Source organism: Xiphophorus hellerii, chromosome 16 (genome assembly GCF_003331165.1).
Source record: "Xiphophorus hellerii strain 12219 chromosome 16, Xiphophorus_hellerii-4.1, whole genome shotgun sequence".
In the NCBI taxonomy this organism is placed as follows: Eukaryota; Metazoa; Chordata; class Actinopteri; order Cyprinodontiformes; family Poeciliidae; genus Xiphophorus; species Xiphophorus hellerii.
Window position 1 is genome coordinate 12,343,846 of NC_045687.1, and position 25,881 is coordinate 12,369,726.

Here is a 25,881-nt window from a genome sequence, read left to right on the forward strand (position 1 = left end):
TTTCAGACTAAAACACTATGTGGGGTGTTTTTCAACTGAGGGCCTTTTACCTTTGGAACAACCATTCTGAACGTCAAATATTCACTAGCATTATAAAATGCTTACCCAACATTGTGCAGTTCCAATATAGATGTATACATTTCTTTTTTATTTTGACGTGAGACTGTATTAATAAAGATTTCTAAATTATATTCTGCTGTATTTGTTATTTTTAAACAATCATTACCAGTGTTACCAGTTTCACATCTGTTTGCAACTAATACAAAATAGATCATGCAAGAACAGTTTCCAGTATTCTCGATAGAAAACCCATAATCACACTTAAAGGTTTGCTCCCATTTGCATGGAGAGCATTATTTTATTTAAAAAGGACAATGATACATACAGATTTGACAGGTTCAGTTCCATGGTACAGTACAATACACACTTACAACGATGCAAATTCCCTTTTTTAAAATATGACACCGTAATTTCAGCAGGAGTCGATCTTTAAAAGTTTGCCGTGCGTACATTTCAAGTGTTCATGCTGTAACTCTTTCAAGACATTCGCTTAATGGGAAAGAATTGTGCAAAAAAATACAAAAGAAAAAAAGTCATAAAAGTGAAAATTAAGAGCTTAATAAAAGATAACGTATTATCTTGCTTATGTTAGACGGCATGGGGGAAGCATACATTCATCACACTGCTGAAGTGATTCGCTCGAATATGAGGAGATGAGCAGATAATCTTATTTGTCCCGGTTTGTATCACAGAGATTACAGGAAACCAGGAGACTTGGTTTACCTATAATATAAGTCGGAAATGTTACTATTTAATAAATGTAGTTCTGAGTATTTCTAGATAATATATGGGGAATATAATAATGTTGACAAGTTTTGATCTAGGGTGTAATACACCATGAATGGCAAAAGAAAAAGTTAGTAAAATACAGTGATGATTATTATCTCTCAGAGAAAAAGCTTTGGTTTGCTTAGAAGAAGTATTCCTAATTCCTAACTAATTCTGTCATATTTTAAATTAGGTTTGTTGTTTTTTTTAGGATAGAAGTTAGTTAAGGAATAACAATAATAACAGGGCAGACTTATTATCTGCCCTGTTATTATTCAAATTAAGATTTTCACTGCATCATTTGCATAAGTGCAATTTAATTACATGTAAGAGCATGTAAGCTAAACTGTAATGGTTAACATTGCTGCTGCATGTTGCTGCAGAAACTGTGATTCCCATTAACTGAAAGAGGAGGAGTACAGTCTATAATAAGAAATAATTAAATTTAACTTAAAGATTATTCTTCATTACCTGCTGCTCTCCTCCCGCTGAACTTCATGCTTTTGCTCATTTAGATTTCCCGTATGCATTACACTGAAAACAGTCTTGATTTGAGTACGAGTACCATAGATGTGTCACATTATGTACATCTGGCAACATTAAGAGACTCTTCGGTGTCTGGAGTCCTTCTGTTCAGGACGACATAAAAAGAATTAGTTTGTTGGATAAGGCTCGAAGGTGCACAGCAGCTTCACAATCATCAGTGGTTCACTCTCCTGTGATGACAATCAGCACAAAATCATGGGAACAGTAGTCATAAAAGTCATAAATAAGAAAAACAAAGTTTGTACAAATATTAAACGCACACAAACACACATACACACATTAACCCTCTCACACACAGTTCGTAGTGGTTGAGGGTTGACATTGCGTTTGACTCGATTAAAAAAGGTGCAGATCTAGGAGTTTGTCACTTGGTATAATCAACACCCCACAAGCTACGATAAGAGTCAGTGTTCCTAGCTTCAGACGGCAACAACAAACAGTGTGACTGAGCAATTAAAGTCTCATGAAGCAGAAGAGATGCTCAAGTTTCAGACTGGACCGTTGACTTTGTTAGTGTTGATGTTCAAGTCAGAAATGGAGATGGGAGTCAAACAATGTTTTTGCTCCCACCAGGTTTTAGGTTGACTATGGACGGATTCCTGGCTCCTTCCACCTACTTCCTGTCCGTTTGTGTGCAGTGTTGGAACTGAGCAAAGCTGAGGAATACTTGCTCCAGAGATATCTGGCTCACACAGTAGTCTTCAATGCGGTACTTCTCTTTGGCTGCCTCCAACGTGCCAAACACCTGAACAGCGGAGAAAGAAGGTGACGAGGGGAGACAAAAGAGATGAAGCATGTCTTTGTGATGAGGTAATGTAATTTTAACCACTTAAAAACTGTATTTATTTCAAATATAAATATTATTATATTGTATTTATAATATAAATATACTTTTTAAAATTTTCTTATGCACATTTATTATATTTGTTATGTTGACATATTATGTCATGTCATGTCATGTCATGTCATGTCATGTCATGTCATGTAATGCATGAAATCTAAATGAGTAAAAGCATACAGTTTGTGTCTATCCTGAAGCATATTGGTGCTGGTTGGCAACAAAACTGACAAAGAAATATTACAAAATTTTGTATTTGCCACAAAAGACTTAATTTTAACAAGAAAATATAAATCCAAAATATTCAGAGAAAATAGTCCAATGTTTTAATTATATTGATTGCTTTTCTATTTCAATGTTTTCTTTTCTTTTTTCGCCACGTTTCTTTCATGTTATTTTCTAAAATGTATTGTTTTTGATCAATCAGTTCTGTAAAGGTTCTTTGTCATGTGAATGTTTGGTTTGTTCCTTTATTAGGAAAAAAAAAGTAAGTTTTCACATCAAACATTTTGTAGAACTTAATTTAGTTTCTAGAATCATTACTTAACTTGCTTTGTTCTCCTTATATCTACCTAAGTTACTAGTTAGTTATTCCTTCTCCACTAGAGGGAGCTCTAGCACAGCCCATTTAGAGAGGCAGTTACTTTCTGTGACATACAGCTGAACTAGCAGTCGTTTGATATAAACATAGCGACTGTACCTGTGCCCAGGTTAGTGCTTTATCTGTCAGATGGTAGTGAACCATTCCCTGGTGCTCATCTTTGAGTTGACTTCCTGTTTGTGGGAGAAAGTCCAAAGTGAGATTTGGTTTGCTAGCACAGTTTTGGTCTCAACTCCACTTTTATCCTGACGCCTCTGACCTGGGAAGGTGCTTTCGATGAAGTCTTTAAAAAGCTGCAGGTCGCCATCCTCCAGATCGTCCTCCTTGTGGACTTTAGCCAGCAGCGTGTAGCCACTGCCAAACTTGCTCTTCAGGTGTTGGGGACTCCCCAGGCACTTGAACTGACCGTTTACCATCACTGCCAGCCTGGTGCAGAGGGCCTCACACTCCTCCATGCTGATGTGAGAACACATCCATTTACATTAACCAAAATGTAATTGGTCAATACATATTTTTATTATTTATATTAGTATATGTTATTATCTTTGCAAACGTAAAAATTAATCTACTTTCTTTCGTTTCTTTAGACAGTTTGTTCCAAAGATTTGTTCCATTAACGGAGATACAACATTCCGTTTGTTTAGTTCTGACTTTGTTGTTTTGGTTTTTTTGTCTCTTACCTTCTCAAATGATAAATTCTATCTCTTTTAATAATTCTCTTTTCTCATTTTTACCAAACAAGTAAAGAATTAATAAAGAGTTCACCTATGGGAGGTGATTATTATGGCCTTCCCAGACTCCCGGGTGCGAGTGACAGCGTCCCACAGCAGTCTCCGAGCGACAGGGTCCATCCCTGTGGAAGGCTCATCCAGGAAGATGACCGGAGGCCCACCAATCAGAGCCATACCTGCACTCAGCTTCCTCTTATTACCGCCGCTGCATGAGTTCAGATATCTCAGTTAACACTGTATGTACTAACTGTTTCATCTGTACAGGACAGAGCTCCACTCACCTGTAGCTGCGGGTCACTTTATCAGCATGAGGCTCCAGCAGCAGCGACCTCAGGACATTCTCCACACATCCAGCTACATACTTCTCTGGGATTCCTCTGAGTCTGGCATACATGCTCAGTGTCTCTCTTCCAGTCATGTGATCCAGCACGGCATCAAACTGAGGACAGTAACCAATGCGCTGCTGCACCTGCGACAGCAGAATAAACATTTGTGTCAGATTTCAGCACTATCTAATCCGTCTTTCACTGAAATAGTGTCCCTTTCTCTGACTCACCTTCTTAATGTCCCTCAGGATGCTGTAGCCGTCTATGTAGGCGTCTCCGGATGTGACGCTCTCGTCACCAGTCAGCATCTTAAACGTCGTGGTCTTTCCTGCTCCGTTGAAGCCCAGGAGGCCGAAACACTCACCCTTCCCCACCGCGAGAGACAGCCTGTCCACAGCCAAGAGGTTCTCCCCGCTGCTGTAAACCTGAGCAGGACAGAGTGACGTGATTACCTGCCACATTTTTACATCTTGATGCAGCACGGATATTTACACTGAGGCAACTGTGCAACTCACCTTACTGAGCTCATGCAGTATGAGAGGGCTGCCGACCATGGATTCCACCACTGGCTGGCACTCCAGGACCCGCTTCCTCTCTTCAGCCACATCCCGATCCTCTGGAAGGAACGCCGCATCATCCAAGAGAGTCACCTGAGGTCCAAGCAAATATGTTAGATCAAAATATGACAGTATTTTATCCTACTTAAATATAAATTTTAAATCACATTTTCTTACATTTAATACCAATAATAGTTAGAAAAGTAAAAAAAAAACAAAAAAAAACACAAAATTCCATTAAAAAATGCATAACATGTTTAATAATCTTAACTTGAAGGTGTTGAATTACTTTTCAGCTTAAGCTACTTTTTTTAACTCACACTATGGATTAAAACATACAGACACGTCATCCTTTCTTTTCCTTGTGATTCACAAATGGAAGAAGAAAATATTCACTGCAGTTTGTGCAGTTTCTAAATAAAGAGGACGGTCAAGCTGAAGTATTTTTGTTGCCTCCACCTGTTTGCGTTTTCTGCCCAGAGAGGCGAAGAGCCTGCAGACGGTGCGGACACACTGCAGCTCGATGACAAACAGCAGAGCGTTGAAGACGACGCCCTGCACCATGAGGGACACCAGGAAGCGACCTACACCAGGCTCTGACATGGAGAAGTAGTTTGGCTGGTATGTGATATCTGCAAAAACATAGCAACACTCAGTCAAATTCATGATTTTCATAATCTTTTTTATTAACTTCAGCTCTGTTGAAATAGAACTTACTTAAGACTTTGCAAATGACTTCGCTGATTTCGCTGGAGGTGCAAAACTTTATGAATTCATAGTTCTGGTAGAACTGGCTGAATGACATGCCCAGGCAGTAGTTAGGGAAGATCAGGAACACTTTATCCAATAAGTGTGACAGGTGCACCAGGTTTAACTCTGCAAGAAATAAGGAAGAATGACTATAAACAGTAATGATGGACACTTAATTAGCCTTTGCATGACTGCCATTATTGATTTTAACTATTTACCCAAAGATAATCTCAAGGATTTTTCACAAACACCTTCCCTCATACAGTTGAAATCACACCTGCAGTTTCTTACCTTTCCAGAACAAGAAGCTTCACACATCCCACTTTAACTAACCAAGCGCCAACTCTGTGAACATTAGCCTTCAATGCCTTCCCACACAATAATAAAGATCATTGTATTTGGCAACAGAGACAAGAAGAGGCAAATTAATTTGTGCAGTTTTACTACAGGGTACTTATTTCCTGAAGTATTTATGCCTTTTAAACTGTTTATTTTGTCTTAATAAAACCACTAATTTCAGTTTATCTTATTGGGAGTTTAAGTGATGCATCAACACAAAATAGGTGGAAAGAAAATGCTTTACAAAATTCAGTGATAGATTTTGTGTATTTCTGAAAAAACAACTTTTTTGTCAGTTATTGCTGGTTTATGTTCACTTTATATTTAATGATAGTTCTTTTGACACAAAAATGCAATCATTCAGGGTTCAGTCAAAAACAGCCTGCTTTTTTTACTTTTGTGTCCATTTCTCACCAGGGATGGTCATGATGGTAACGGTCAGAAACGTGGCCGTGCCGGAGATCATATTGAAGATAGTCAGGCGTGTGTAGGCGGTGGCAGCAGTGGAGAAGAAGAAGCTGAGCAGATACATCAGAGGCACGATGGCCCATCCGTACAGGAGGAGTATCAGGAGAACATCGATGAGGTGGTGATCCGCCACAAAAGCCTCAACTCCAAACGCTTGGAATACAACCTGGAACGAAACACGAAAACACACAAAATCTCTTCTTATGGTAGCCAAAACAATCCAAACCACAGCCAGATAATTATTCTCAGAGTATTTCTTCTGTGAACAGAGGTTGGATTTCCCACTGACCAGCATGAGCAGGCATGGCAGCAGGAAGTTGACCAGGTCCCACAGCAGGGCAGAGAACCAGAAGTTGGACAGGTAGACGCCGCTGACCTGCTGGACGTGCTTCGACTTGATAGCAGACTCAGTTACAAGCAGCAGGGCGAAAGTGCTAGACAGTGAGGCCATGCCGTACATCAGGTTGATGGCAATGGCAAACCCGGTCTTACTACTACAGAGGACAGAAATAACAAAAAGCAAATGTTACAAATGTTACTCATTAATTTTTCATGCTTCTGATTCTTTTAATCAGGGACATCCTGTCCTGTACTCACTCTGTGAGCTGGCTCCTCGCAGTCTCAGACAGGTTTCTGGGCATGGGGTAATTGCCTGTCAGGATTGACGCGTTGGGCCCAGCTAGGAGTTTGAACAGAGCATTGTCCACCATCATGAGGGCCGTGGCAGGTGTGTGGTAGCCCTGGTTGTTGAAGTAGGCTGTTGCTTCTGAATAGTGGTTACTCCTGCCGAGGAAGGCAGCGCCCACCACGCAGCGCTCGTTAAAGATCCCGCCTTCTGCTTTCGCATTGGTCAGGACATAATTAGTGAAATCTAAATAGTCAAAAAGAAAGAAAGCAGATTGTGATTTGACATCTTCATGCAATTTGGTTTTAAATCGTCAATTCCTATATACATTTACACAGTATTAAGTCATTTTTAAGTACACCTTGACTTGTCTGGTTGATGATCTTTGTTCTGACATTTTACACCTACCTGACCATATTTGCAGCAATTTCTAAAGTTTTGGAATCCACAAGTCTCTGTACTTCATGTACCCTACAGATTATGTGCTGACTGTTGCTGCTTTGAGTCACACAGAGTGTTTGAGATTCTTGTGTGACACTTTTTGGTGGGTTGATCCAATTTTAAGAAAGAACCCCTTACCTCCCATTCAAAAGAACTTTTTGTAACAATGTTAGCTAGATACCAAGAGTTAGTCATTTTCTTTCTTTCAGTGTCTCACCTGTGATGTTTCTCAGCTCACCCAATTGGGCCGGGAGTTGGGATGTATACATTTCTGCTAAAGAAGAAGAAAGCGAACCCGCGCCTGGCTGCAGGGCCACAGGGACCCTGGTGGGACCGTAGTGGCTGAGGGCCAGCCTCAGCAGGGGGGCGTCCTGGTGGTTAGGGAGGGTGCGCGCCACCACTAAGGCCACAACAGTGAAGATCAAAGGGACCAAGAACTGAGCCACCATCACCTTCCAGTTCCTCCAGCTGTACAGTGCCCTCTTCAGAAACATGGCATAAAACTGCTGCAGGTGGAGTCTGACCTGTTGACACAAACCCGGCAGAACTCAAACAGAGCTGTGGATGTTATACGCTGAATATAACATGTAACTTCTGCAGTCTTACCCCTGTGTTCAGTTTAATGTTTGACCCATCATCAGAGATGAGTGTTCCACTGTCTGTGAAATCAGTGACATCTGTCAGGCCACTGATGCTGCTGGCGTCGTCGGTGGTCCAGTCATGGGAGCGTCTCTCATGTTGGTACTGAAGGGCTGGCAGCTGGATCGCCTGAATGTCCAAACTAGAATCCACCAGCTTTCCAACTCTGCAGACGTAAATTGACCACAGATTTTGTTTTTTGTTGTTTTTTTTACCGCCAGGATATAAATTTAGCTTTCATAAGAAAAAATAAAAAAACACAGTAGAAAAGTTGTTTTCTTTAACCTATGGATAAATAAATTGCTACTTTTAAAAGACCAGTGCAGTGGTCAGACTTCCTGCAAACAAATTTTTCGGACTTCAAACAGAATTCCCAGTGAAAATGAGATTTTGACTTTAAAAAGTTAAACATTCTTGCTCCCTCTTGAAGCAAGAATGTGCTTGCTGCAAGCACATTCTTGAAGAAAACACAATGCAGCTTTCACAATGCATTGTGAAAGTTTTGAGGGTTTTTCTCTCAATAAACCGGTAGGACACAGAGTGCTGCACAATCTCTATGAAAGAGCATCCTTTACTGACCCCCTACTGTTTGAATGCAAGGAATCCAGAGAAATATGCTTGAAATGCTTTTGTAGGTAGTCTGGTCAAGGAGCAGAACAATTAGTCAGCCCCACGGGAGGCTTGCAACTAGAAACTGTTCATGTCGGATGTGGCCAAGACATATCCACAGCACTTAGCAGTGAATAAATATCACTGTCACCAGCAAGATGGTCAGGTCAGTTAGAGACGTTCACATCAATGTTTCACAGAAAAAGTAAGGAATGACAGATAATCAATATATTTTGATTTAAAAGCATGAAAACAAAATCTTTGTTCCCACTGTGCAAAGTTTTAATCTTTTCTCAGAGCACTTCAGGTTTTCAGGAAATTAGAAATCAATAAACCCTTTCATGTCTTGTTTTGTCTCACTTGTTTGTTCAGATACCCAGAAGTAGGGGGACGTTATTATCACTTAACTGTTTTTGTTTAGTTTATAGCATTCTACTCACTGCAAAGTGACAACAAAGCGTAAAAAAGCACTTGGATGCATTTTTAAAACTAAATATGAAATCTTTTATTAAGGTTTTCAAATAAAAGCTAGTCTCGGTACATATCTGATGTTTTCGGTATGAACAAAATCTCAGCAGGACTTGTAAATAATGAGGCTTTGGGAGCAGCGAAGTTATCATTAAACATCCAGTATCAGCAGCAAGCAGAGCTAAGTCCACAGCAGAGGAAGCGACTGCGAGCAAGTTGCCACAGATACAGAATCAAACCCATGAGGAAGCAGAAAGACGTGATAAATGAGCAGCAGGAACTGGAGTTATATGAACAAAGGAGGAAGGTAAACATCAGCTCCAGCTTAGTTTGAATCTGAAGACAAACATTGCTCCTACAAAAAAAAGGTGTGGTTGAGAAAATAAGGAAGATCCTGTGTCCTACCTGAGGAAAACTTCTTCCATGGTGGTCACTGAGGCTCCATAGCTTGCAATTCCCAGTTCCTCTTTGTTCATTTCCAGCTCAGCAAACAGCAGCTCAAACCTGCATAAACAAACAAAAGAGATGTGCTACACTGTACATCACCTGCTGACTTTCAACTGTCAATGGGAACAGGGGTCAAGGTATAGCAAGGTCGAAAAAGTGATAGCCTAAAACCACTCAAATTTCCACAATAATGTTCTTGTTAAATAATATATTCTTCTACTGTTTGACCCAATGTACAAAAATGTATGTAAAAAGAGACAAAAATAAAAAAGTAATGATGTTCATTTTAGATGTAATGAGAAACAAATCTGAGCTAACTGCTAACACACCAAGTGACTCCAGATTTAATTGTGAGTCATTTGCTGACTCACAAAATAAATCAGTTCAGAATAATTACAACTTAGTCACTGATTTGGGGTTTTGTGAATCTAATACCTGGAAGGCCGCCCACACTGTGATTACAAGAGCTTTAGCATGAATGATCTGGGGCAACATAACTTACCTGCTGGTGCTTTCTTTAGGCAGGATGTAAGAGAGCTCGGCTCCGGCGCTGCTCTCCATTGTAGCATTGGGAACGTACATATGGACAAGGCGAGTGATCTCTGATACATTACAAAGTGAATCTTTGACAATCACCATGTGGTAGCCAGCACCTGGCAAACAAACGCAAACATACATGTTATTTTTATAATAATTTTTCCTTTACTAAGCAATGCAAAATTGGAAATGTTAAGATATTATATTGGCAAAGCCACTGGGTCACTGATCCAGATCCTTAAAATCCGTGTAAGAAGTGCAATGTACTTTTGTCAATGAACTATATGTATAAGTTGTTTAAATTACTTTTTTTATTTGGCTTTGCTTTGCATTTTTTTCTGTTCACGAATCTTGTCTTTTTCTTTTTTTCCACAATCGTATTTAACTCTCTTGTGGTTTTAGCGAGACGCTCAGGAGGAGAGCGGCAGATGTCACAGTCAGACAGCACAGAAGCCAGGGGTGGCAGGTGCCCCATCAGACAGTCAGTTCCCAAAACCCCACAAAACAAAAAAAATTCATGCGGAGGCAGAGTGACTATACCAGATCGTGCATAGGGTAAAAAGCTTGTGGGGTCCGATTGACCCCATCTCTTAAGCCCACAGGAGGGTTAAGCAAAGCAGTTGAAGCCTTTACAACTGCTACCTAATCATTGCATTTTAGTTTCCCTAGAGGTCAGGAAAGGTGAAATTAAGTCTCAATATATAAAGTGAACAGAAGAGAGAGACTGAACTTGTTTTTAATATTAAAAGAACAAAATGTACACCATGTAAAAATCTCTTCAGGCAAAGGCCTGCTACAGCGCCCTCCACCTTTTTCTTACCATATTTGTTCTTCAGGAATAGTGGCGAGCCACAGCACTGCAGCTCGCCTCCTGCCATGATGGCGATCCGGTCACCAAGCAGGTCGGCCTCGTCCATGAAGTGAGTGGTGAGCAGGATGGTGCGACCTCGTTTCTCTCCCTGGAGAAGGTCCCAGGTGGCCCGTCGTGCTGATGGATCCATCCCCGATGTGGGCTCATCCAGCATGACGACCTGGAGGTAGGAGCAGAGGAGGTATTCACTGATGGAGGGGGACATTAAGTAAATGAATGACCATAAAAGGCATTTGTAAAGTTCCTGACCTTGGAGTCCCCAATGAGGGCGATTCCGATGGAAAGCTTCCTCTTCATGCCGCCAGAGAGGGTCTTGGAGCGAGAATGTCGCTTGTCCTCCAGGTTCAAAATGCAGATGATACGATCCACCTCGTCTGAAATTTGCTCCTTGGAGAAGCCTTTTAGCTGTATAAAATAAACATTTACATAACAAACAATAATCCATTTCTATTTACTAGCTTCACATTTTTATATTTAAGTCAACGGGCAACAAATAAGTTTTGACCTTCAGTCTAAGAGGTCATTTTAAGCTCCTTTACACCTTAAACTTGCATCTAATTAGAAAGCAGTTCTTGAAAACAGTAGCACCACTGGATAAAGAGTTTCATGTTTACCTTTTGGTGTGAGGAAAAATCATAAGATCAGTTTACAGTTATAAGTAACTTTGCATGTTGCTATATTGTTCAATACCTGTGCATAGAAGAGCAGATGCTCTCTCACTGTGAGGTTGTCAAACAAAACGTCATGCTGAGGACAGAGGCCCAGACTGCGTCGGATCAAAGCCATGTCCTGACAGATGTCATAACCATTTATGTAGGCCCGACCGCTGCTGGGAGGAAACAGACCTGCAATGTGAAGGAAACAGAACAGATCCCAGTTAGGTGACTCATTTGATGTGCATGGTCAGTGTTTGCTTCCGGTCATGTTTGTGACTGGTGACCTGTAAGCATGGACAGTGTGGTGGTCTTCCCAGCACCGTTGTGTCCCAGCACCACTGTGATCTGCCCCTCGAACATGTTCAGCGTCAGCTCTCGCACCGCCTGCCGTGTCTTGTTCCCTACTTTGAACTCCTGGCAGAGGGAGATACCCAGAACCAGTGCAACCATTACCATAACGTGTGCACACCTGGGAGCCAGAGCCTTTTATACCCAACAGATAGTCGGTCTTCAGCCTCTTACCTTAGTGAGGTGTTTAATCTTTATTCCAGATACTACTCCAGCTGGCTCCTCCTCTATAAACTCTCCCTTCATAGCTTTTTCTGCATCCTCATCTTCCTCTTTCTCGTTTACCATAGCCATGCGAGGGCTGCTGCACCAGTATGAAGGCTGCGGTTCAGAAGATTAAAACAAAATACTCAATAACTGTTATCAATGCTTTTAAAAAACATTACATTTTCACTTACAAATAATAGGGATTAGACAGAGGAAACAAAGGAGCACAGCTGAGCTGCAGGATTGATGTTTATGTGGACAAGAAGAGAATGTTTCTTCCTAAGAGTCAGAATAAAAGCTCATTTTTTGCCCACCATCCTCACACACACAATGGATGCTGACAGACGTGCGTCAGCGTCTAAACCACACCCTACTGGCAGTCCCTTGAATTCCTGACCAGCTGGGAAACGAATTACCAGGAATTTATTTTTTGTGTAAAAACACAGGTGTTTGTGTAAAGAAACGTCACTTTGGGATCACACAAAGTTGTTGTAAAGATAAACAGTGTTTGTGTTGGCTGGTAAGGACTTCCTGTTATTCTAACCAGCTGAACCTGAAGGTCTCATTCTGGCTGACATGCTTGAGCCTCCCATTTTAAGTCTCTTCCAATCTCTCTGTATCAAAACCAGTCTCACTGAAAGCAGATGTCTCTCTTGGGCTCTTACACACCCCCACTTACTGGTGTTTGGAAGAAGAAAAATGCATTAAACAGACCAAAATGACAACCACCGTTCTGTATAAAGTCTTTATCAACTACACCTGTCAAGGAGTGCCTAACTCTAAAATGAAGAAAAAAAAAACCTCCCCGTAGCGAGGCTGCAAACAGATCCATGCATTCTTATCTTATGTGTTTCTATGTGTGCATGGATGCTCACCTATTAACAGCAACATTGGCACCATATCAGTTGTTGCCTTGCGAACATTTTTTATGTTAACTATTAATGACATGCACTGAAGCCACACCAAATAATAGTCTGTCCAAGCACATGCCTGCATGAAAGCTGTTGCAGTGCAGGGCCTGTTCCTTTCTATCTTGAAGCTACAACTAGCATTAATAACGTAATATTGTCAGAAGGGAAATCTGTAAACTCTGCTGCTACTTCATGTTTATTTTAGTGGGTGAAGTACAGTAACTATATCTATCAGCCACTGAAACATTATCCACATACCTCTACCTCAGTCTTTTTTGCTTCTTTATATTTTGTGTTATATTCGACTCAACAGTGTGCATTTGGAATGTAGATATTTATAACAGTTTGATTTTGGAGGAGTTGCTGTAAATGTGAAGAAGGGATGCACATTTTTTAATTATCTTAAATTTCTGCTACATTTCAAAAAATGTTGATGTTACTGACAGTGTTAGTTTGAGTCCTGGAGAGTTGAGTCTAAAAATTGACCCAGGTGATACTTTAATGGTACAAACTATAATTAGAAAATATTTCTGCTCATCAGCCTGTCTATTTTATATCCTAAAAACCCTTTGATTATTTCTGATTTACATTTAAAGGTAACAGTAGTAAACATACCGGTTCCTAAATTGGATAAAGCACATGCAGTTTAGTGCACGGTATTTAAATAAAAGAAAATTGCATTGAGTCCAAGTTTACAAAAGTTGTGCTGAAGAAGCGTTAGGGATTTTTATCAACCATCAAGTTCATATTTTCAGGCCTTCTTTTTTAGTTTGAGACACCAATTAAAACCATAATTGACAAAATACTAAAATATCAATTTGCACTCTCATCCTTAAGCCCCAGAAGTTTCTTTTGCATTTGGTGTTTTGATGATTGGCGTACCAGTAGAAAGAAGTAAGATGGAAGAGGCACTCCGTACTCTCCGGGAAACACAGCCTCCATGTACCAGGCCACCAGGCCGTAAAGCACCGAGTCAAAGAGCAGCAAGCACAGAACTTGGGCCATGGAGAAGTCATCGTCCACTGTCACAGAGTCAAACAGGTTTGACCACTGGATTCCAGTACCTGAGGAGCAAAGAATTGATAATAAATACTTGAAATAACAAAGAAAACTGTAGCATTTCAGGGGTTGAGTTTGATCACAAACCTCACCTTTGCCTTCAAACATTCCTATAAGTTGAGCTCCCATGGCCATGGCCACGTTGGAGATAAGGCAGGCCGACACTTTTTGAGCGTGGCTCAGTAAGTCATAGCGAGGCCACAAGAACAAATAAGGCAGGTAACTGAGGAAGTAGATGAAGCCGCCCGCTGCTGCCGCCACGTTGGCTAAAAAGCATCAGAGAAAATGTTGAAAATTCATCTTAAAAATGGGAGCAATCTTGCAAAAGAAACATTACAGATATATTCTGCTGGCTGATACAATTCAATAACATAAATGAAAGCAAATAGCTGACAGGCAAAGGATTTTGTGAGCTCTTCAAAAAGCCATTTCCTTGTTTGGCAATGTGAATCTTCCCAGAGGTTCAGATAAAACATTAAGGGAGGAAAAATGGGAAAGGAAGCAAAACTGACAGACTAGGAGCTGCTTCTGCTTCCAACTCCAATGAGCACAACATGAACCCATCAAAGACCACTTGTAGCAGTCAATGTGACATTCTGAGCTCAACTGGAACATCCATTGGTCAAATGCCATTATCTCCTCCTAAAATTAAGTTTTATAAGAGTAGCAACAGTTGCCATTATTTAAATGAGTCAGCTTATCAACAATGCAAAGGTCAGGAATGGTAGACTGAAGTGATAGCTGAAAACAAGAGTAAGAGAGGTAATGTAGGTCAAGATTACCAAGTGAATTTTCTGACACAGATAAGAAAAATGAGTCACAGGTGAAAAAGCGCAGTGAGGTCACATTTTGAAACAACATATCAATGCACCGATGTCAGTCTTAAAAGAGTAAATAATTGATCTCAAGCTTTCCAAGACCTTCCTTCTGTAAACATTTCCAAGTGATGTACTCAAGATACTTTTCATGTAATGAATAACAACTTGTGTGCGACTGTTGTAGCAAAATGGAGCAAAAATTGGTCTGAAACCGCTGCAATTTTAGCTGCATTGTTGGAGAAAGTTAAACGAAATGGATTCTGGTTTGATGGATGGACTTTGAGTGAAAGAGCAAAGAAAGCAGAAAAGGGAAGTGAAAAAGGAGAGGCTTACGCGGCTTGTTTTATCTTTGAGGTTATCAATGAAATGCTGAGATTTAAAATGACCACTAAAGCCTCCTGTTATGCATGTTTTACTGTAAGCAGAACATTTGTGATCTAGAAAAAAACACTTAAGTTACATTAAATTACCTTTAAACATTAAAGGTAATTTGATCACTAAATTACCTTTAACCATTAAAAGGTACATATGATTTGTGCATATAAAGATTGTACATATTTCTGATAAGTCATAGTTTGAACTAAGGGGGAGAATCTGATAAACTGCAAACTGTTGTACAACTTGTACTTTTTGGGGGAAAAAAAATCATTTGACCACACGTGCAGCACAAAAAAAGCCAGTGAAAAGGAGACTTAATTACCCACTACAAACAGACAAAGCCACCCACCTCGTGAGAAGAAGGCACTGATCATGAAGCTGTAGTTGATGGTGGCCACAGTGAAGACCAGCAGGAAGACAAAGACCAGGGTGGGGTCACTGTTGTTCAGCACTGCACCGTTAGGACTCACCTAAATCAATAACATGGACTGTCAAGGAGGCATCCGGCCTAATGCATAATTTAAACAGTGATGAAAGGGATTTTCAAATAATATGCTTACGAAAAAGAGACAGAAAATTACTGGACAGAAAACCCAAGAAAAAATGTCACCAAATGCAATTTTCTGCTCACAATGAACTGTAAAATTTCACAATAACACTACAGATGTAGCACCATCCCACAGAAGTGTGTGGAGGTGTCCATTGCATGGGTTTTTTTGGTGCTTTCAAAATGCCACTACTGTGAAAATGTTGGCAGGCAATGTTTTATTTATCTGGCTAACAGAACGTGTTGCTTAATTATTCTTTTATCTGATTGACAGCTGTCTGTTTTCTATCAGCTCACTTAAATACCTCTGCTGCTAAAATTCACTTTCAAACAAGCAATTGAAATTCAACCAGCCTTCAATAACAGCACTCAGGAGATGTAGTAAGGTCAAAAAAAATCTATCAGCTTCCATAACACATATTTAATCTTTTTGAAAAAAAAAAAAAACAACGTATAAGAAATATTATCTTAAACAACACAAGTTTCCAACAGAATAAATATTCAAATCAACAAATGTAGACTTTAATCAATCTATGAATAATCTGATTAAGATGGAGAAGTAAAAAGATATTTGATATTTTTTTTGCATTTTGGTAAATCTGTCTTCTTTATTCCTTCTGTTTCTCCAAGCGATTAGATGTTTCTAAATGATTCACTGAGAGCACAACCTTTGTAGTCATTTTGCTGAACCACCACTTAAAAGCACTGAGCTTTAAGTTAGATTTACATTGTTTCATTGGATCCATACATGCGGTAAGTAAACACAATAGTAACCATAACGTCATGTTATTTTTACATCAGAATAAAGGGGATAGTTTTAGTCACAAACTCACCCGGATACAGAGGAGCAGAGTAACAAAAAACACTGAAATGGAGAGGAAAAGGAAGAACATCAGGAACCATGCACTCCAGTGCAGCCAGTTACTGAGGCCCATCATCCTCATGTACTCCTGAAATGGACAAGATAAACAAGGCAAAGGTAATGTATATGTTTGGCTGAATTAATCATTTAAGCTACTTTCCTACAGGGGCACGTAACAATACCTTGAGCTTCCGTTCCTTCTCCTGCACCACAGCTCGCACTATGTTGAGGGACGTGTAAGTGAAGCTGAGCACTAAGAGAAGAGGCAGCTGGTTCTGAATGGCCAAGATGAAGACATCATAGATAAAGCTAGGGTAAGGAAAGCGTGACAGAACCACCCTGGTCTGTTTCAGCAGACGGTCTGCTCCAGTACTGTTGTGGGATCGCATGATGGCTTTGTCCACTGCGTGCTGGACTGCCAGAAAGCCCTCACGGTAATAACCTTGGTATGAAAAAATGCATTTTAACAACGCACAGTTAGTAATATAAATCTGCCATCATTGATCTGGGTTGAAGAAATTATTCACTGAAATCTACAGAATTTGGCAATAACATATGAGGATTTTAAGATATTTAACAGCAATTTATGCACAAAAATTGGTTGTCACCTGGTGTCCCACCATCCTTGTCATGCTGCTCCCTTGGCCCTGGCAGCTGGAAAAGGGGAAAGAGGCTGAGAGTATGCCAGTCCAGGTCACTGTTTGGGCTCAGTTCGGACTTCTCCCTAGGTGGGGCGTTGCGTGGGGTGAAGGTGAAGCGCAGGTGGTAGCTCACCTGCAAGTCAAGAGAGTGAAAATTAAATAAAAACACCAAATCATAATCAACTTTAGAGCAAAGCTTAATGCTTAGCCTCTCTGGCAGAGTCTAAAGCTCCTTTAAAGGTTTTGTTAACTGAAGGTGTCACAATCTTCTGTTCAAATAGTTATATTAAAGAATCCAGAATATGGTTATGTGTAACCTTCAATATGCCTTCAGGACAAAGACATGTTTTATGTCCCAGAAGTGAAATGGTTTTGATGAGAAATGTGCATCTCAGTCACAGAACAAAAGAAAAAGATCTTGTAAAGATGTTGGTTTATCCGCATAAATAAAAGTCCTGCATCAACATCATAGAGGAACAAGCTAAATAGTCTAAAATGAACCACAGAACGCCAGATTAAAGTTTGCAAATGCACTCAGTAACGTCATGTTTTGTAACATGATGAAACTAATCTGTGGCTAAGGGGAATTTTTTCCAAGCCTGAGAGCACCAGCTGTGTATGCTGTGGGGGTGTTTTGGTGCAGAATGGATTGGTGCACTTCCTAAAACAGATGACATCATGAGGAAAGAACATCATATTGTTTCCTTCTTAAAATAATGGCCTAAGTTATTTATTGCCAGAAGAAGATTTGGGTAAAAAAACCCACTTTTGGCAAAAAAGTGACTTATGTCATTACTTTAGGAAGGTGATGAGATGGAAATCTTAAAGAAACATCTCAAGAGATTATGTAGAATATTAAAGCTTGGGTGCTAGTGAGTCAATGACTCAGAAGATACTGCCAAATTAGCAACAAAGTGGCTTAAGGATGAAAAAGTCAATGTTTTGGAGTGGCATTCGCAAAGCCTAGATCTCAGTGCTGTATGAGATTAGTAGGCTTAGTTGAAAAGGTGTATAAGCCTGGAGACCGGACACATTAACACTATTTCTGTCAGGAACAATGGGCCATAACACCAGAAAATGTTTGTGAGAAGATTGCAGAGGGAAATCCAAAACCTTTTACTCAAGTCATAAAGTTAAAAAAAAACATTCTAACAGATACTATGGATATCAATGTACCATACCAACTTTATTTATGAAGCACTTTATACACCAACAGGACCAAAGTGCTATACACAATCATAAAATACAATGCGATTATAAAATAGAAAAGACTGAAATATAAAATACATACAGACACAATAAAACAAATGTAAAATTCTGAATTTGAAGAAACTATTTTTAAATATCTACAATATTTTTGATATTTTTCCTGGTACTTAGCAAATAATAATTAGAAATAATTCTGGTAATTTTAACTGATGTAAAAAAAAAGTTTAGTCTGAGTCAATGTCAGTAAGGAAAAAAATGGTTGTTTGCTTTTTTACACAGTGTATTTAAAAATCTGATTTCTACTGTAAATAAAGAGCGACTAATTTCAATAAACATAGAAAACTGTGAAGCTTCAGTAATATGACAATAGATTTGTAGATAAATGTTTTATCTACAAATCTAAATATACCTATGTATAGCTGCGATACTTTTTGTGGTGATTCGCCAGTTCAGCAACTTGAGGCTTGTCGCATTTGACTATTTATATCTTATGAGAAATGTAACCACATATATTAGGAACTACACTGAAATATTATCCACTGTCAAGTTTTATCTAATTCTTCTTCAATGTATTACTTTGCTGCTTTGATAAATGAGCCTCTGAACGCACTACTTTGTAAACAAAAGAAAAAATGCTTGAAAGGAATGAATGCTTGTATGTGAACAGTTTACTGTTTTACATTAGACTTTTATGCAATTGTTGTCTCAGATTTTATGACTGTGACTGCAGGTGAACTGAAGTGAAAACAGTAAAGGTGTAAAATGTAATGAGACAGGGTATACAGTGGTGATGTTGGTGATTTACTCTAGTCGAGGTTCATTTCCTTTCACTGCGGTAAGCATCAGTGTTTCCTTTACAGCACAGAGCTCTGCTCTTCTAGTTTTTCTGGCTGCGCAAGAATAAATGTTTTATCTCAACTGTTAAACTCTCCAGACTCAATGAAATTAGACTGGATTCTTCCTTCTATCCAAGCTGTCAACTCAGAACCAGTAAATCAACAACATTTTAAGGAAGTGGACCAAAGGGGCTAAACCAGCAATGCTGGTTTTTCTCCTTACATAGAGATCAGCTTCAGGATTGTTGACCGAGTATTCAAATGCACATAGCATGGGTGTGACAGAGAATGCGATGCCTTTTACCTGCAGGGGTAGGGGCTCATCGTCATGAGCGAAGGAGTGCTCAAAGATGACAGCGGCCAATATCTGGTGCGACTGAGGGTCGGTTCGGACGTGCTTCTCAAACTGCTCCTCCGTCTCAAAGCCACGCACTGCGACCAAGACAAACACAAAAAGTGGCTCTCATGTTCGACTGTGCCCATGTCTGCCTCTTGGTTTCTATGTTTAACTCTCACGAGCAGGGAAATAGCCAAGATCTGGCTGCCATCCTGAATACTGTGACTTCCCCAAACAGACATCAACAATAGATAATTATTTTTAGTTTTCCCCACAGTGTTTATTAAATCCATTTTTTTTCCCAAACTTGTCATTTTCTATTCTTCTATCAAACAAATACAAAGATATTGTGAGTACTGCATAAACTGTAAGCATTGTATCAGTGCCAGGGTTAAATCTGGGTTAGCCTCATAAAACAAACATTGCGTAAAAGACAATCTGAGGGAACGGAAGGGAATGCAAGAAGCTGAAAAACCAAAAGCTTAAACAATAATCACATAGGTTGCTGGCAATTTCAGTACAGCTTAATGAGAGATTATTGTGCCTTATTTGCTAGTGGGCAAACATAAAAGAAGCAAATGTAACTGTATAATTAGAAAAGAAAATTAGAGTCATATTTTCAGCACCTTGCAATAGTATTTTTACCCCTTGAGTTTTTTCAAATTTTCTCTTTGAAACCACAAGTTTCAATGCACTTTATGAGTATTTTATGTGAATAGAGCACATTTGTAAAGTGGAAAGAAAAGCATGCATTTCTTTCCACTAAAAACCTGAGAGTTCTGCTGTGCATTTACATTCAGCCCTTTCTTAATACATTCAATTCGTACTTTTTGCAACAATTACCAATTCTCTACCAGCTGTGCGTATGCAGAGATTGAAATATTTTACAATTCTTTGCAAAGTGGCCAGAACTCAGTTGGACTGCATTTAGAATCAAGTCTTACCACAGTTTATCAGTAGAATTTAGATTTGAACTTTGACTGGGCCATTCTAGTACATGAATATGGTTTGAAAAGCCAATTTACTGTAACTCTGCCAGTATTTTTAGGGTTATCACCGCATGGGAAAGTGAACCCACAACTCAGTCTAAAGCCTTTTGCAACCTCCAACAGGTTTCTTTCCCAGTATTGCCCTGTGTAATGTGGTGAATCTCTGCAGATCAACATGGACTTTGGCTGCTTCTCTGATTAATGTCCTCGTTGTCCAAGCCCTATAAATTTCAGTGGTTTACTGATGTAAAACCATATATCCTTTTCCCTGCTATCAGCGTTTACAAAAACTAGATTATTTAGTATTGTGCAGATCACCTACAGCAGTAGTTAAATATGAACCTACTGTTAAAAAAACATTCTATTTTAAGCATGCAGTCCAAGTTTTAACTTCAGAGATCACATGCATGCGACAATAATAAAATGTAATTCAGTTCATTCCCCTCCAACTTCCCCTCTGTATTTTTCGTCTGTTTGAATTATTCATTAATTCAAACAGAATTAATGACATGTGAGATCCAGTGTGGGATCTCACATGTCTGACCTGTCTGACCACAGGAAAACTTGTGAATGCTAGTGCATTCACCCATCTTTGATTTACACAGCAGCCACTGTGTGTATGTCTATCTGTCTGTCAAAATGAATCCAAATGTGTCATAATGTTTGCAGAGCTGTCAGGTGTCCTGAGTGTTTGTTTGGAGGACTAGTCATGCAGAAAAGGTATGTACGCGTATGGAGAGACCAAAGAGACGTTATGCCTGTGTCTTGAGGGAGCAGACAGACATGCTATATTGTCCATGCTGCCTTTCTTTCCCTGTCTACAAGGAAAGGGTGTGGCATGTTTTCTCTCCTGAGAGCTGTTTCCAGAGGAACCAGTATTCCCAGCTCCGTCCTGATCCACAAACATTGAGAAGCCTGTGGTATTTGTCTTACCAGTTACAACGGTGGCCCCATGCCTGTTACCCTATCTGATGATTACCCACCTGAGTGCAGGGACAGGCTGCCTCGGACGTCCTCCGCCACCTGACGCACAACGCTGGAGTTACTGGGCACGTAGCCCAGCTGCAGGTCTCGTGAAATACGGCTGGGTAAAATGTTGACAGGAAAGCTCTCATAGATTGTGGCATTTGGGTAATCCTGAAAAGGCACCTTCTGACGCAGCACAATAAGGATGCCAGAGAAAAGCAGCGGCAAGAGGATCTCCACCAGCGTCACCAGAATCTGACGTTTCTGGAGAGGAGAAATCGGAGATTTTTTTTCTATAGCAGTCAGTCAAGTTGAAATAAAGATTAAAACAGAAATACGTGGAAATAAATAAAGTGTCTTGCTAAGGTGTGCATATCTTTCAGGTTCAGCAGGAACATAGAACCAGAATGCAAGTTTCAGAATGCAGAATGCAAAATTCTTCAAATCCTTGGTTTGTTGCATAAAAAACAAATAAAACACATTAAAGTCTGTTTTTGTGACATTTGGAAAAATTAAAACAAGAAACACAAATACAAAAAAGTCAAATGTAGTTTATGGCACTTTCAAAAAGTCAAAATTATTTTAAAGTGCGTTAGATTTGTTTATCAGATTATTACTTCTATTCAGGAAAAAGATGTTTGACTTCATTGACCAGTAGTTAAAGCATAAAGTGAGATGAACAGTTTCAGGACATTGGATGTTTATTATCAAGTCTAAGTCTGTGTCATAACTGAATATGACATCAGCATTAGATCACGTTTACGCAGAATCAATAAAAAATTGGACTTTACTTTGAAAGAAGGGAAGGGTGGATTTAAGCAACACAAAGTCTCTTCTGAAACCAATTATTTCTCTAAGGCCAAAATATTACATCTATAATATTTTTGCAGCTTTGATATTGAGTCATTATCTCGGCATATAAACACGACATGGAATTCATATAGACAAAAAAAGCACATTCAGTGCTCACGGAATGTGAGCACTGAGGCTCACATTCCGTAAAGGAGAGTAAAAACATAAAACAGATTCTAAGCACTTCTGTTTAATGCTGAATATTAAAAAAAAATAGGCCAAAAAATTTTCTAGATTAAATTTTATCTAATTTGCTTTCTGATGGAAATTCTTCAGGAACCACAATCTCACACAGACGTTTCCAGAGGGTTTAATATTTTGAAGCACGTATGATTCATAGCCAACAGGCCATTCCATTGCCCAATAATCTAACTTATTGTTGTCATTGTCTGATAATAATGTTCTGCTTCATGCAAGCAGCTACTATCAGTAATAGGCAAACAGAGCTGTGCCAGTATTCTCTGTGGGTGGGAAAAATTAAACATTGTTGAATAGAAGAATTACTTCCTATCATCTGTACACCGTCAGCCTTTGAATCTTATGATATGGTGTTCTGGGAAAACATCTGACTTGTCTAGTCTCATGATTTATTTCACAATACCTCTAAAAACTTAAATGAAGGAAGACGAGACAGTTCATGAAAACTATATAAGGAAGAAGAAAGCATGTGACATAATGCAGCATAATATAGATATTTATTTTAAGGTGGCTGGAACATATCTGAAATTGTTAATGCAAAATGTTAGTCACTTTATTTTATCTATCGTGTCCAAAAGCCCATCACTTAAAAACTGTTATACAAGCTGCTCTTTGAGTTCAACCAAACTCAAAACCAGACAATATGCAGTTGTAAACCATGATGGGACCTAATAAGGACAGAAAAGGGTTGAATGTCCTACTCACTTGCTGAAGATAATTTTTCCACACCAGCAGTCCAAATTGTCTAGCGATAGCCATAGCTGAACAGACACAAGGCACCAACCAGGCAGCTTTCTGTAGGGGCTGAAAAAAAAGAAGACATTAACATTTTACAGGGGTTTTTACTTGTTTTTTAAAGGCACTAAACTATGCAAATTTTGAAATAATGCCTGAAAAGGACTCTGATCTCTCAGTTTCCATTTCAAAATAAATGAAGAAAACAAAACAAAAAAAGAGAAGTGAAATTGAGCAATCGACAGTGTTATAATTACCAAATTATCTTAGTCATCTCAAATAGCTACAAAAGTGTTTTTTTGTTGAACTGCTAAAAGAAAGGATAGAAAATCCCCGACATGTAGTTAAGTCAGCAAACGCATGAAAAAAATGTTCTCTGGTCAGGTAAAACCAATTATTTATTCTTGACCCTATATCAAAATGCTATTTGTGGCTATCCCTATTGTGAAACATGGTGATGGTTGAATGACACTGTGGAGATCCTGGAAAGAAACATGTTAGAGGCTGCAAAACACCTGAGATTGGCGTGGAGGGTCATTTTCTTTCTACTTTATAGTTATGTGCTGCTTTATGCTGGTCAGCCATACAGTTAAAAAAAATATATATTTACACCGATGGAAGCTTTAGATTTTAAATTGTCTTTATTGTGTTGATAATTATTTAGACATTTATCATAAGCTGTGAAAAAAAATGTGGAAAATAAAGTTGTGGTTGTAACGTGAAAAAAAAACGATGGCTAAAAAAGTATTATTTTCCACAATTTCGTATTTTTAAAGTCAGTTTTTACAACATATATCAATACATTTATAAAGATTTTAAAAAATGACCTATGCAAATGTAACTACGGAGATCCATTTGTCAGGTATAGTAAAAAGAAAAAAAGAAAAAGAAAAAAGAAGTGCTCGGGTTAAAATAACATTATTTTTCACAAATGGACAACAATACAACTCATTTTTGCCTTATTTTGCCTATGCATAATCACGTAATTAAGTCTGAACGTGTAATAACGCTAACAATGGCAGCATTTGTCTGACTTTCGGACGATTCTATTATTATGATACTTCTGGGTTTATGTTACGTATTCGTTGCCTAATTCCGTTTAAAAGGTCATGTGCTATGTATCGAAAAGACAACGATTTCTTTGTTTATCTGTTTTAGTAAACAATAATGCCGTAAAAGACATGGACTCCTTCCTGAAAAATAGAAACTGTCTCTCTCTTCTCTGATTGGCTAGGGGCCGAATTCTCGCTCCTCTGATTGGACAATACAGCTGCTTGTCAATTCCTAAGGGATCTCACGAATGCAAACGATGGAGCTAGGTAGAAACGTTGGACAAAAAAGGAAAAGGAAATATTGATGTTTTATATTTACATTTATCTGCAGGCTTGTAGATGGAATTGACAATTTAAAGTCTTATTATGCAAATATGAAAAGTTACCTTAAAATTAAACAGTTTCGGAATATAAACGGTGGTCTTTCGCTCTTTATCTCTCGCTCTCCTCCAGTCGGGGTGAAAACAATTTCCTCCTTATTTTCTCACTCCGGTCCGTAAAACATCACAGCGAGCCTCCCTGTCGATGTGCGGCTGCATCTGGAGGAGCTAAGCGCGTTGGCAGCGAAGCTCGGCCGGCTGTTTCCCTTCCAGTTTGCTGCCTGCCAGAGAGGCCGATGACATTGCACCAGCGGCTGGATAAAGTCTGTAAATTCATCCACAAAAAGCCAGCGACCGACAAACGTCAACAAAACACGGAACACGTGACCACAATTGGCGTGTCACGTGATTTCAGCAGCTGGGGGTTTTTAGTGTTTTAAATATTTCAATCTTCTTTAAATCATTGTAAAAACAAAAAATGTGTATTAAAAAAATTACAATATAGGCCACTACGATAATAATATATGTTATACTCATTTCCATCATCACTAACAATGACACTTTTATTTTCAGTCTTACCTCCTGTCTTTTTGTTTTTGCACAAGTAAAATTGTTGTAACACTTGGTGACAAAAATAATTCCCCCAAGCAAACAGGAAGATTCAGACTAATGAAAATGATTTTTAATATTTTTCCCCCTGCATATATATATATATATATATATATATATATATATATATATATATATATATATATATATATATATATATATACACAGTACAGACCAAAAGTTTGGGCACACTTTCTCAATGAGAAAGTGTGTCCAAACTTTTGGTCTGTACTGTATATATATATATAAACAGAGGATAAAAAATAGAACACTGCATCAGAGGTAGAGGCATTCATTTAAAACATTAGCTCCAATTATCAAACGGCCAGATCCAGTTGATTTCCATAATGCATCTTAATTGTTGCCCTCCAATTATGCAGGCTGCATGCCATATCCGTTACGAGCATAATTGCTTTTTGGTGCTCTCACATGGACAGAAAAAATGATGCAATGAAAGTACATTATCTCTTTGGTACTATTTATGTTTTTCCTAAAATTAGCCACAAAAAATCCTGCAGGTCTTTCAGTGTTTTAGGGATCCTACTAATTTTTCATGCTAAACTTTCACACATTTTCAGATTTAAATTACAGAATTCTCAGACCTCTCTGGGAATTTTTTTATGTAAATACAATCAAATTTGATTCTATTCCAAACTGTCACATACTATGCCATTCTGAACACACACCACCAGACACAGAACCATAGCAGTGGCAGCATCATGCTGTGGGG

At 38.9% G+C, this 25,881-nt stretch overlaps 1 protein-coding gene across 2 annotated transcripts; it reads right to left on the minus strand.

Moving 5' to 3' along the window:
• Window positions 1–321: 321 nt before the first annotated feature.
• abca3b (ATP-binding cassette, sub-family A (ABC1), member 3b) lies at window positions 322–24,910 on the minus strand. Of its 2 annotated transcripts, XM_032587973.1 has the most exons (31): window positions 24,609–24,910; window positions 23,141–23,239; window positions 21,403–21,649; window positions 19,398–19,525; window positions 17,016–17,181; window positions 16,590–16,849; window positions 16,379–16,495; window positions 15,348–15,468; window positions 13,895–14,068; window positions 13,626–13,807; window positions 11,800–11,946; window positions 11,562–11,691; window positions 11,312–11,466; window positions 10,871–11,026; window positions 10,571–10,781; window positions 9,716–9,866; window positions 9,172–9,270; window positions 7,657–7,855; window positions 7,268–7,574; window positions 6,582–6,855; window positions 6,274–6,478; window positions 5,931–6,150; window positions 5,145–5,303; window positions 4,887–5,059; window positions 4,386–4,520; window positions 4,101–4,295; window positions 3,826–4,013; window positions 3,579–3,749; window positions 3,073–3,269; window positions 2,913–2,986; window positions 1,988–2,119 (listed from the first exon to the last, which is right to left on the minus strand). In XM_032587973.1, the coding sequence occupies exons 2-31, from the start codon at window positions 23,192–23,194 to the stop codon at window positions 1,988–1,990; spliced, it is 5,127 nt and encodes a 1,708-aa protein (XP_032443864.1). In that variant the 5' UTR covers window positions 23,195–23,239; window positions 24,609–24,910. The 2 variants fall into 2 exon arrangements, with proteins under 2 accessions (XP_032443865.1, XP_032443864.1); XM_032587974.1 differs by lacking the exon at window positions 24,609–24,910 and having other exon boundaries at window positions 322–2,119; window positions 23,141–23,194.
• Window positions 24,911–25,881: the final 971 nt, after the last annotated feature.

What these genes read in the sequence shown, in the direction of transcription:
- abca3b (XM_032587974.1), bottom strand. Translation starts at nt 23,194, where the DNA reads ATGGCTATCGCTAGACAATTTGGACTGCTGGTGTGGAAAAATTATCTT. An exon ending in CTCTGCTCCTCTGTATCCGG is followed by an intron (nt 15,469 to 16,378) that starts GTGAGTTTGTGA and finishes TTATTGATTTAG; the next exon opens with GTGAGTCCTAACGGTGCAGT. An exon ending in GCGAGGAGCCAGCTCACAGA is followed by an intron (nt 6,479 to 6,581) that starts GTGAGTACAGGA and finishes TGTCCTCTGTAG; the next exon opens with TAGTAAGACCGGGTTTGCCA.